The 13,300-nt window shown below is 44.7% G+C and overlaps 1 protein-coding gene across 1 annotated transcript in view; it reads right to left on the bottom strand.

The window, feature by feature from the left end:
• DMD (dystrophin) overlaps positions 1-13,300 on the bottom strand; it is a 2,615,032-nt gene that overhangs the window by 1,365,387 nt on the left and 1,236,345 nt on the right. The window contains exons 31-32 of the mRNA XM_030202363.1: positions 7,258-7,368; positions 1,664-1,837 (exon numbers count right to left, since the gene is read on the bottom strand). Coding sequence (XP_030058223.1) covers positions 1,664-1,837; positions 7,258-7,368 — 285 coding nt within the window. The remainder of the gene's footprint in view (positions 1-1,663; positions 1,838-7,257; positions 7,369-13,300) is intronic.

Genomic DNA, 13,300 nt, shown 5'->3' with positions numbered 1-13,300 from the left:
AATACCGGGGTTCATTAAATATTTAAACTTGTGTTGTGTGATTGTCATTTTCTTTTGATTTAATAATGTTTCTGTCATTTTGCTCTCCTGTGTATAATCATTTGTTTTGGCACGTATTATATTTTTACAGAGCATAATTTCAATAAGAAGGTTGAGCCAGATGTTATTTGGGTACTACGGATATTTTGCAAACTGTCCTGACATCCAGACACTGAACACCAGTGGTAGCCACACAAGTCCTGGAAGTTGCCTTATACCTGGATTTTCAGCGACGGACTCCAGTTATGGCCCAGCACTAAATATGTGAGTAAAAATATACACAACACAGTAAGAGGTAGATTCAAGAAAAAGCACAAAATTTAGACACTGGGGCGATGCGTACTAAAGCACAAATTCCATCCCCCCCCCCCAATATTCAGCCAGCGGCGGTAAGCATTTTTTTTCAACGCTTACCATCACCGGCTGACTTAGCCCTCGGTATTCAGTATTGGACCATGACTGGGCACCAGCACTGAACATTGGTGGCTAAATATGGGCGGGGAGGCTGCCTGAGCTTCCGCATAAGAGTTATGCAGATCAAGAGCTGCTGCGAGAGGCTGTGGCAGCCATTTTCTAAGGCCAGCCGCTAGAGGCAGAAGCGAAGGGGCTACACTCCTGCCTTCAATGGCCCTCTGGATCACTAGGGATTAAAAGGTAGGCCCGGAGGAGAGGAGCTTACCTATGAATGCTGAGGTTTGGGGGGGGGGGGGGGTAAACTTGGTTCAGGCTTGTGGGAGGGAGGGCCAGGAGGGAGATCGAACACTTTAAAAAGATTTTTATAGTTATGTGGGTTCAAGCCCAATATTCAGTGCCGGCCCCCACAATGCCAAGCGGTCTGATTGCTGTCCTAAATTAGACTGCTTAGTGATGTGGGTGCTGGCACTGAACATTGCCGGCCTCCACGTAACATTGGGCTCTTCCCCAGCACCACCCTTCACCTGCCCACTTTTTTTGTGTGCAGTCAGAGGCGATATTTCACGGAACTGCCGAGTTTTGTGCTGTTGAATATCGGGGGTTAAGATGCCCCAAGGGATTTAAGTGGGCAGGAGTCTTTCATCCCCGCTTAAATCCCTTTGAATCTCGGGCCTCTAACAGAAGTTCTGCGCATAATCGGTGGTACGAATTTTCTAGTGGAAGTCCGCAGTTTTGTGCTTAACACTTATGCCATATTAAAGGCTGATGTAGATACTTGTACTTAGTTGCTGGAATCAGCGAGCTCAACTTCTAGAAAAGCAACTAAATGCAGTTTCACGCACAAATGCGAATTGGTGTAAATTAGTACCAATTAACACCGATATAAGCCAATAATTGGTGGTAACTCCAATTAACAGCCAATTATTAAATCAAGTTGCACATACAAAACCCATCCTTATTCTATCACTTGCGTGCAAATTTGTCCAGTAGGCGTAAATTGGGTGCATCAGTTTATAGAATCGAGGGGCTTGTATTTGAAGTCAACACTGAGCATGGTGTTTAATATCAGGGGGATATTTTTATGTTGTCTAAAATGGCAGCACATCTCTACAAAGAATGCATTTGTCTCCAAACCTATTCTCTCTCGATACTCAATGAGTGTCGCCAATAAAAATATTGAAGTGGATTCTGTACAACTGGAGTTACGTACCATACAATGATCCATCTGTGTCTGTAACATTTCCTGCTCCACACTATTCATTTCCAGCGCTGGTAACTCGACCTTCACCTCATCCATAATTCTCTGACATTCCAATAAACGCTGCTCAAAGTTCGCTGGCTTTTGAAATAAACGGAACTTTGTAGAAACTTCTTGCAATTTTTTCTGAAATGGAACGTGGAAAATATGTTTTTTTTATAGAAGGTAGTTTTGAAGTAGCCTGTGTGCGATGGCAAGCTATTCTGGCCCTTCTAAGGCAAATGTTCAAAGTGAAACAATTCTATTTTTTTAATGCATGTAAAGCGTATGCTTTAAAGGCATTTGCATACTATACTTGTGTAGGGCACTGCATGATGGAAGAAGACAAAACTGCATGCATAGATTTGAAAAATGAACATCTTCATGCTTTTTTTTACCCCTGTGAACTAAACATATGCAGAGAAATGTCTCTCTTCCTTTTCTTCGCTAAAAGTGTATTTCTTATGGCAGCCACATATAAGGAGAACAATTTTCAGTCAGGTCATTTCATCCAGAGAAACACCTATCTAATCAGGAAAATACTTCTAAAGATGGTCCTCCTCAGCTGTGAATTCCCAGGAGACTCAAGGACGCAGGGAACAGAGTCTTAAAGGCAGACAGGGAAACAGAAATCCATCATGTTTTGGATAACTGAAGAGGGTCCTAAGTTGTGAAGATTGTGAATGAAAAGCCACAGTTCAACTAGGATCTATGGTATTTCACAGTAAGTGTCCTGAGAAGACTGGATAGGTCTTTTGTCTTTACTTCTCATCATGTTCTTTGCTTCTAAATTTCTAGTGCATTAATTTAGCGCAGAGGCAAGTTCTGACAGAAGAGGACATTTCTCTGGGTGTTTGAACATTATTTTGTTCTGTGCTTTGGTAACTTAAAGATTGTGGTTTAAAACAAGAATTGTAGGTTATTGATAAAGACAGTTAGATTAAAAAAAACAAACAAACCTTTATTAACTAGTCTCCATACCCTTTTCCCCATAGCTTTAGAATTTGAACTTTCTAACACGCAGCATTAACGCCTGTAGAAGGCACAGCAGGGCCTAATTCAATCTTCATTCCCACTCCCACTCACCACTAGCACATTTCTTCATTTATAGTCAATTATTGTAATTAGGATAACAAGAGGAAAGTTTTTGTTACAGTTTTAATTACATTTAATTAGTTTATGAGAAGCAAACACTTAATAAATTACATATTATACCATATAATCTTAAGCCTCTTTATATTCATCTAATATCCCTAGTAGCTTAAGAAGTTTTAATTAAACAACTCTATAATACTAAGATGCAGACAGAAGTTCAGCAGAGAGAGGGATGCTATTCAGTCTTTTGCACTGTCACATGTATGATTTTCTCCCAGTTGGTGAGAGGTTATATGTGTGTACTCAACGTAAAAAGCTCCTAGCTCTCAGAGAACGAATCCGTTCTATTGAGGCTAGAGTAGCAGAGGAGCTGAGGAAGACAGAGAGGTATAGAGAAGAGGCCTACAGGGACATTGTAGAGGAGTCCCACCTCCAATATGTCAGCCCATATGCAGCCTTGGGAGAGGGAGGTCTCCTCAAGAAAAGCATCACCCTGGAGAAGTTGGAAGTTATCCTGTAGCCAGGACCAGTCCACCAGGGGATGCAATATCCTCTCGCACTGAGGATGTGTCTCCAGGACCTTCTGCCCAGGAGGGAAGGGGTAGGATAGATGTTGTAGTTGGTGATTTGATTATTAGGCATGTATATAGCCGGGTGGTTGGTGGACGTTAAGATTGCCTGGTGCGAAGGTGGCAGATCTCACGCGTTACCTAGATAGGGGAGGAGTCAGCTGTCTTGGTACATATGGGTACCAATAACATACAAAAATGTGGAAGGGAGGTTCTGGAAGCCAAATTTAGGCTCCCAGATAGAAAGCTAATTTCCAGATCCTCCAGGGTAGCGTTTTCAGAAATGCTCCTCATTCCACGCGCAGGACCCAAAAGACAGGCAGAATTCTGAAGTTTCAACGCGTGATTGAGGTGATGGTGCAGGGATGAGGGACTTAGATTTGTTAGGAACTGGGCAACATTTCTGGGATAGAGGGAGCCTGTTCTGAAAGGATGGGCTCCACCTTAACCGGGATGGAACCAAGCTGCTGGCATCAACTTTTAAAAAGGGGAGAGAGCAGCTTTTAAACTAGAAACTGGAGGAAGGCTGACAGTCACTTAAAAGTGCATGGTTTGGAACGAGGTATCTTTAAAAGATATCAACAACGCAGGAAAGGTAGGGCATTCTGATAGCAACGTTGCAATTGAAACCATAGCAGACCAGGAGGCGTATTTTCAAAGCACAGACGTACAAAGTTTCCTAGGTTATAATGGACCTTTGAAAATGAGCCCCCAGGTGTCTTTAAATAAAGAGCAGACAGAATTTCAAGATTGTGAATTAACACTGTCAACTGCTGAGCAAGTTGTGAATAGGAGCAATAAACATTGCTTGAAATGTTTATATGCAAATGCCAGAACCCTAAGAAATAAGATGGGAAGGTTCGAATATATTGCACTAAATGAAAAGATAGATATAACAGGCATCTCTGAGACCTGGTGAAAGGAAGATAGCCAATGGGACACTGTCATACCAAGGTACAAATTATATCACAGTGATAGGGTGGATCAAATTGGTGGAGGGGTAGCATTATATGTTAGGGAGGGCATTGAATCAAATAGACTAAAAATTCTGCAGTCTATCTTAGAATCCCTAGGGATTGAAATTCCATGTGTAAAGGGGAAAAGGACAGTGATAGGAGTGTACTACCGTCCACCTGGCCAGGATGAATAGACTGATGTAGAAATCTTATCAGAAGTTAGGGAGGCTAACAAACTGGGCAACACAGTAATAATGGGTGATTTCAATTACCCTGATATTGACTAGGTAATGTAACGTCAATGCATGCTAGGGAGGATTACATCAATGACTGCTTTATGGAGCAGCTGGTTCAGGAACTACCAAGAAGGGGAAAGATTCTAATGGAGCATATGATCTGGTACAGGAGTTAATGGTGCTGGAGCCGCTTGATATCATAATATGATCAGATTTGATATCAGCACTGGACTAAGAACACACAGGAAAACCAATAAGTTAACATTTAACTTTCAAAAAGGAGACTATGATAAAATGAGGAAGACCCCTGAGGAAATTAGAAAGTCATGGGATAGGAGGCAATGTCCTATTCTGGATTAAAAGCTGGTTAAAAGATAGAAAACACAGAGTAGGGTTAAATGGTCAGTATTCTCAATGGAGAAGGGTAGTTAGTGGGGTTCCCCAGGGGGGGGTCTGTGAAGGGACCACTGCTTTTTAACATATTTATAAATCATCTAGAGATGGGAATAACTAGTGAAGTAATTACATTTGCTGATGACACAAAGTTATTCAAATTCGTTAAATCGCAAGAGGGTTTTGAAAAATGGCAACCGGACCTTACTAGACTAGGCGACTGGGCATCCAAAGGGCAGATGACGTTTAATGTGAGCAAGTGCAAAGTGATGCACGTGGGAAAGAGAAACCCAAACTATAGCTATGTGATGCAAGGTTCCACACTAGGAGTCGCCGCCCAGAAAAAAAGATCTAGGTGTCATCGTTGATGATACGTTGATACCCTCTGCTTGATGTGCAACGGCGGCTAAGAAAGCAAATAGAACGTTAAGATTTCCCTTGACTAAATCCATGTTGACTTTGTGTCATTATGTATATGCTCTGCAATTTTGTTCTTTATAATAGTCTCTACCGTTTTACCTGGCACCGACGTCAGACTCACTAGTCTATAATTTTCTGGATCACCTCTGGATCCCTTTTTAAAAATCTGTATTGCATTGGCCACCCTCCAATTTTCCAGTACCATGCCTGATAAATTGCATCTTACTTACAATAGGTCTGCAAGTTCATTTTTCAATTTTATCAGTACTCTGGGATGTATACCATCCGGTCCAGGCAATTTGCTACTCCTCAGTTGTCAAATTGCACCATTACATCTTCCATGTTTACAGAGATTTATTTCAGTATCTCTGTCTCGTCAGCATAGAATACCATTTCCTCCACTGGTATCTCTCCCACATCTTCCTCGGTGAAGACCGAAGCAAACGATTCATTTAATCTCTCCACTATGGCCTTGTCTTCCCTGATTGTCCCTTTTACCCCTCGATCATCTAGCGGTCCAACCGATTCTTTTACCAGTTTTTTGCTTCTAATATACCTAAAAAAGTTTTTACTATATGTTTTCACCTCCAACACAATCTTCTTTTCAAATTCTGTCTTTGCCTTCTTTAGCAGCACTTTGCATTTGACTTGTCATTCCTTATGCTGTTCCCTATTAATTTCGGTCGGATCCTACTTCAATCTTGTGAAGGATTTTCTCTTTGCTCTAATAGTTTCCTTCACTTCACTTTTTAACCATGCCAGCTGTCATTTGCCTTTTCTTCCTCCTTTTTTTAGTATATGGAATATATCTGGTCTGGGCTTCCAGAATAGTATTTTTGAACTGCATCTGTAGTTCTGAAAATCAGTGCTCCTAACTCCCCCCCCCCCCCCTAAATCCGTCCTGTTGCCACCCACTGTTTATGCCCCTATATTTAAGTTTTGTGAGATTTTGAGTAAACATTTAGACACTTAGCCCTATTATGCTACCCAAGAGGCCAATTTAGGAGCACAACTCTTAGATTGAGACACATAACTCCCCTGAATATCGAAACCCAATGAAAATGATCGCTAGAGATATGGGGGTAGTTATAAGAACTGAGCTGAAAACTCAGACAAAAGGCAAGGGAAGAGGATCAATGTTACATTTAAGGAATTTGAAATCCATACGCAAAAACAATCCAAAGTGCTAAAAACTGGAGAAGGTAAGAGAATAAAAGGGATGAGTCAACCGGTCACTATCTGCGCTTAGTTTCTCAGTTGCTATGGATATGTTGAAATGGATAACTATCAGGGCTTTTGTTGAGGGGGTACTTGGGGGTACTGAGTGCCGGCACCTTTTCCATTGTCTGCTAAAATTGACCCATGGACCCCAAGTTTTGATGAAAGAGCTCAGGCTCTACACACCAAGTCTACCTTGTCATAGATTCTGGTTGCAGGGGACCTGGCTATTGTGGGGTGGGTTCCTCAGTGATCACCCCACCCCTGAAGGGTGGCCTGGCATTTCAGTACCGACACCTTTTCCATTGTCTGCTAAAACTGACCCATGGTCCTCAAGTTTTAATGAAAGAGCTCAGGCTCTACACACCAATTCTGCCGTCATAGATTCTGTGACTGGTTGCAGGGGACCAGGCTATTATGGGGTGGGTTCCTCAGTGATCACCCCACCCCTGAAGGGTGGTCTAGCTTTTGAGTACCGGCACCTTTTTTGCTAGAAAAATGCACTGATAACGATACATCATTTGGCAGATGGAGATTGAGGACTAGATGGGTACAGAGAAGGATGAAGGTACAGAGATAGTGAAACTGCAGCAGCAGTGAGGCCTAGGCAAAGGCTGATCCTATCGTAGCAGGGAAGGCAACCAAAGCGGAAAGAGGAGGAGGAGGACGCAGGGACTTACCTGGGCCACGTCGATCTGAGAAAGAACCCTTCTGGCAGCTTCCTTCCCTTCATTCCTCTTCTTCATTTCTTCCAAACTAATCTCATGGCTTGTTAAATCAGACTGGATTTTCTGTTGGAAAATAAAATGTTTTTTTTTTTAATAGTGAAATATTCCTATTTGAAGACCACAACTTGTCAAGTCGTTCTGGGGGTGACAAGCTCCAAACAGATACCCCTAATACATGCGATAGAATTTGGGAGGAACAAGCACTAATGTAGGTGCGAGCAACATTCAGGGCCAGCACCATCCTAACCATTGCTAGAGTTGACTCAGGAGTGAGTAGGGTTTGCTCCAGGCTGAAAAACCACTAGACCACCAGGCCTCACAGAGCAGGCTTGGAGAGGGGTGGGGGGTCCTGCTGGGGGTGGTGGTGAAGGGGGCCTTTTTCAAGGTGAGGGGTTTGGGAGGAGGGTCAGGCATGTAGAGTGACCTTCTGGTATCGGGGGAGTGAGGGAAGGAGGGGATCAAACAGTGGGGAGGGGGGGGGGGAGAATGAAGAATCCCCTTTGCGGGTCCCAGTACCTCATATGTTCTGGCACTAAAAACATTTATATTTATTCCACACTTGATATCCAGGATTAATTTAGCTGGTCACCACTGTCGGCTGAATATCGACCAGTATATTTTTTCTTATGAAGCTGTCATGATTTATTTGATTACCTTACTACTGTTTGAAAGTGAATATTTCAAAATGTTCAATTGAAAAAAAAATATTCAATGCTACTTAACCCCAGGGATAGGCAGTGGTTATCCCCAGGAAAAGTACTTTAGGAATTTGCCCAAACCTTTTTTTAAACCCAGTTCTCTTACTTGGTCCACAGTTTGACTATACACCGAGTGAAAAATATTTATTCTAAGTGTATTACTACACAACTTCAGCTTTTTGAAAGAGTAAACAACCAATTCACATTTACCATTTTACTCCACTCAAGATTTTATAGACCTCTATCATATCTCTATCTGTTGTCTCTTCTCCAGGGATCAGGTAAACAAATTAACAACATCCACATTCCAGCTTCTGTCAGTTAAGCAAGCACTGCCTAAGCAATACTGACCAAAGCAATAGCATTTGGCCAAGTCATAAATGCATATTGATATAACATGATTCAAACCAATTTCCATCTAATTTCAGTGGAAATTGATGGAGAATGAGTCTCCATTAAGAACGGAATTACTGAGCTGCTACCGCAGAACCTACAAACTATAAAGATAACGATTCTGTTTGTCAAAGGACGTCACTTTGTCATCAGACAGTGTGTCTGAAACATGATCGCCCAATGGGGAAACCGTCAAAGAACACCTTTCATATTTTTTCCTAATTTAGTTCCATGTACAGCTCACAAACTGCTCCAAATTGCCTGGTAATAACAGGAACAGACTGCGCTGCTCTGAGCAGGAATGACAAATAGAGTTCTCGGGTAGAAGATGAGTTTCCAAAAGCCGCAGGTAGCCAAGATTCTTGATGCAACTCTGGATGAACCAGATAACACCAAATCCATTCTTACCTGTGGAAGGATTGCAAGGGATCTGGTGTTTGATTATATATATACTAGCCGTTAAGCCCGTAAAAATGGGCAGTGGCGTACCAAGGGGGGGGGGGCGGTCCACCCCGGGTGCACGCCACTGGGGGGTGCCGCGGCGCGCGCCTGCTCCTCCGAGTTCGCTAAACTTCGTTTGTTCGCTGTAGCTCCCTCTGCCCTGGAACAGGTTACTTCCTGTTCCGGGGCAGAGGGAGCTGCAGCGAACAAACGAAGTTTAGCGAACTCGGAGCAGCCGCGCGCCGCGGCACCCCCTCCAGCGGCGTGCACCCGGGGGGGGTGTCATTTTGCCGGAGGGGGGGAGGTGTCATCTAGCGGGGGGGGGGGGGGGGGGGGCGCGCTGCACCCGGGGGGGGGGGGGCGCATCGGCGCTCTGCCCCGGGTGCCATCCAGTCCAGGAACACCACTGAAAACGGGCGAGAGTACCAGCTACCCTCCTCGCCGCCGCTCCCTCCCCCCTCCATGCCGGGCCCCCTGCACTGACCTGACAGCGCCTCTCACCTCCGTGTGAAAGCACTGCAGGCAGCAGCAGATCGCTCTGCTGCTGCCTGCAGCGCTTTCACACGGAGGTGAGAGGCGCTGTCAGGTCAGTGCAGGGGGCCCGATACGGAGGAGGGCGGGAGCGGCGGCGGGGATGGGGGGGAGGGTGGAGGTTGGTGTTGTAGGGGTATTTCCCTGTGATCTAGCCTATGCTGGTCTGGGCCTATACAAGCCTATGACATCTTGGTATAATAAGATGGCTGCTGCAACATCTCTGTGTCAGCAAGATCCAGCTTCAACTTGTGGAAAATCACTGACAGGCTTGCTAAAGCCAAGGACAGTCTGTGTTCTAAACACCCCCTTCTATCACCCTGAGAACGGAGTAGGGAGGCAGACATGGCTCCAGAAGTTACCATTCTCCAAGGTCACAAAACAAAGAACTCTTCTTGCCATGTACTGAACTGGACAAGATCACGATTGGTTCCTACCGTCACCTGACCGAGAGGTACGGGGAAAGCGGGAACAGAAGTAAGTTAGTGAGTCGGAGACCCTTGGAAGAGGGGCAACTGGTAAGAGGACCTGAGAGATCCAGCAAGGCTCGGGGGGAGCCAGAGACTTTGTATGATACCAACCTCGTGACCTGCATCCTGGTGCAAATACCTGTGGCAGAGATATTGGCTCTGATAACCAAAGGAGTGACGGGAACCTACGTGGGCTAATAAAGACCTGCACTACCTAAGACACCGACAGCTAAAATAGCGTCTGGGGAGATTCTGCTCCGGTCTTATCTGAAGCCGTCATCACGACAGCGTGGTAAGATCACAGTGATATATTTCCTGGTCTGGGGTTAGGCAGTGGTTTTATCTAAGTACGACTGGTTTATGTCAGCTCTTGGTCAGGGAAAGCAGCTAATGTGTATTTTGCATAAGATGTGATAAGTTTCATAAGGATTATTAGGTTATCATTTGTACTGTTCTAATCATTACCGTACTTAGTCTCAGGATAATCAGAGTCTAGTTTAGACAATATATTTTGGTAGTGCTCATATCAGTAAGGGATATTTTTATTGCATACGCTAGCGCAGAGTATTTCTATTTTCTTATCCCTAATAAAGCTAATATATATATATCTATCAGCTGTGTCTTTCTTTTTCACTCTACACACCAACACCTGGAGAGGTGCCAGAAGCAAGATTCCTGTATCTCACCCTAGACAGAGCTAGTGAGTCTGTTAGGCAGACTTATGCATCAGGGAATCTTGGTATAAGTAATCCGTGGGTACTTGTTGCCCTAGGGATTATTTATCTCACCCTATAGTGTGCCCGATGTTCGTTTCCAGGCGACAGCGTCCGACAGTGACTCCGACTCCGTTTCCCTCTCTGTTCCGCCCTCTGATGTCATCACGTCTTGATGCAAGGGCGGGACAGAGAGGGAAGTCTCTACTGCGCATTTGCAGGTGAATCGGTCACTTGCCGTTTATATATATATATATATATATATATATATATATATATATATATATATATATAGTAGTAAAAGTGGCCCGTTTCAGAGAGCAATGAAACGGGCGCTAGCGAGGTTTTGTTGTTTTAGCGATGTTCGGGGGAGGGTGAGTGACATACCGACACCGTGTGGTCCCCTATCCTTGCATTATTGGAGGTCCTCGACCGGTGCTTCGTGCGTGTGTAAGGTATTGGTGTGTGTCGGTTCAGCAGCGTAGCATTGTGGGTGCTGTTTGATTGGTCCTCCGTGGCTCCGCCCTCGACATCATGACGTTGTACATGAGGGCGGGGCAGACAGTCATGGTTCCACTGTGATCTACACCATGACGGAAGTTGGAGTTGGAAAATGTTGCTTCATTAGAACGTTGGGGTTGTGAATTATGTCCGGAAGGGGTGTGGCTGAGGGCGTGACTACTGAGTGAGGGTGAGTGGTGGTGACAGCCTAGGAGAGTGAGTGGTCCTGACAGCCTATCCTAGGAACAGTGGATTCAGTGCTTCACTGAACGTTGGAGGTGAGAATTATTTATATAGATATGTTAAAAAAATGTCAGAGTGGATCTTCATCTTGTTTTCATGGGTCATTATATAAGGAATACAGAAAGCCGGGCCAATGGTTCAGTGGCAATCCTGGTCATTGCCATGTGGCCAGACCTGGATCCGAACCCAGGCTCAGCTCTGCTCCTCTGGTCATCATGGAAAAGTGGCTGGAGATACAGTAACCCCGGTGAGGGGGGGGGGGAGGTCCCTGCCAGTGATGGTAGAAGACAGCTCTCAGGATGTGAAAGCCTTTCAAACCCAAATCTTCTTGCCTGGTGGAACTGCTTTAAATAGCTTCCATTTCTACAGAGCTACTGCTCGGAGAAAACACTGGATGGATTCACATATGAGATGGTAGTTGCTCCCCCAGAGCTTACAATGCTGATAATTTTAATTCGGTAATGTGCTACAGTAGAGTATAAGAAGGCCACAAGTCCATGGTATGTCCCTGCAGGCTTGAAAGAGTAGTGTGGAGACCTTGGGAATCCAGCAGTAGGGAGGCTTGCGGAGATTTCCAAAAGCAGTATAATTTGAACTTAATTACGGTGACATTACTAGTTGCTGGGGAGGAACAATGCACTTTTCACCTTTCCAGCTCTGAACAGATCTACGAGAGAGGAGTGTCCTCCATGTCCTGGACTGTAACCAGGAGAGAAGATTAGTGCTGGAGAGAACTGCTCAAGAGTAGATAACCATCCAACCTTCAGTGTTAGCAAATGAAGTTCAAACTGATCTAGTGAGAAGAGACATCTGATTAGCAGGACAGACTTTAAGTAGAAGTCTAGGAGCAGATACAGGAACCAGGAACTGCTTAAGCTCTGCACTGTGTTTGGGCCAGGGGGAACGGGGAACCTGCTGCACCCACTCTTACTGCTTGGCAGTGAGAGAGAAGTGGACATTATCGTATAATTCCATCTGAGCCACCAGTTCCTTCCAATCCTACACTTCAGGTCTGTCCAGCACTGTTCTTGTACTAAAAGTTCTGAAGGTTCTGGAATTCTAAAGAGTTACAAGGTTCTGGAATCCCAATTAGTAGCAACATTCCATGTAGAACCCCAAAGAGTAACATAGTAAATGATGGCAGATAAAGACCTGTATGGTCCATCTAGTCTGCCCAACAAGATGAACTCATTTTACATGGTAAGCGATCAGTGGTGTGCTGGTAAATGTTTAACAAGAGGCTGTCTCCCTGGTCCACCTCTGAACCCCCCCTCTCATCCACCTCTGCGCCCCCCCCCCCCCAAATTGCAGAGCTGGCTATAGCCGGGGAGAGAGCCTGGAGGGGGGGGGGGGGGCAATGCATTACTCTCTCCAGGAAAAAAAAATTAAATGATCCCAGGTTCCAATCTAATTCATGTTTAATGTGGGATAGAATGCCATAAATAAGTAAATAAATAGAAACTTTTAATGTTGAGCACCTGATTCTCAAAGTGGACATATTCCAAACACTATAATGAAAATAAAATGATTTTTTCTACCTTTGTTGTCTGGTGACTTTGTTTTTCTGATCATGCTGGCCCAGTTTCTGATTCTGCTGCTATCTGTCCTCTTAACTCTGTTTCCAGGGCTTCCTTTCCATTTATTTCTTTACTTTCCGCCTTTCTTCTTCATTTCTTGCCCTACATCCGTAAGCAAAAGCTGGGTCCTCCGCAGACTTGACTGTACAGAGGATCCAGCTTCTGCCTATTTTCTTCATCCATGTGCAGTTTTTCTCCTCTCTTCCTTTCCCCTCATCTCATCTCCTTCCTCACTCTTCCCTCCCCTCCATCCATGTCCAGCATTTCTTCTCTCTCCCTTCCCTCTCCTCCATCCATGTCCAGCAACCCTCCTCTCCCCCTGCCCTCCCCTCCATCCACCCATGTCCAGCAATCTCCTCTCCTCTCCCCTGCCCTCCCTCCATCCATCCATACCCAGCGATTCTATTCTCTCCCCTGCCCCCCTCCAT

Source organism: Microcaecilia unicolor, chromosome 4 (assembly GCF_901765095.1).
Source record: "Microcaecilia unicolor chromosome 4, aMicUni1.1, whole genome shotgun sequence".
In the NCBI taxonomy this organism is placed as follows: Eukaryota; Metazoa; Chordata; class Amphibia; order Gymnophiona; family Siphonopidae; genus Microcaecilia; species Microcaecilia unicolor.
This window is presented reverse-complemented; position numbering and strand designations above follow the sequence as displayed.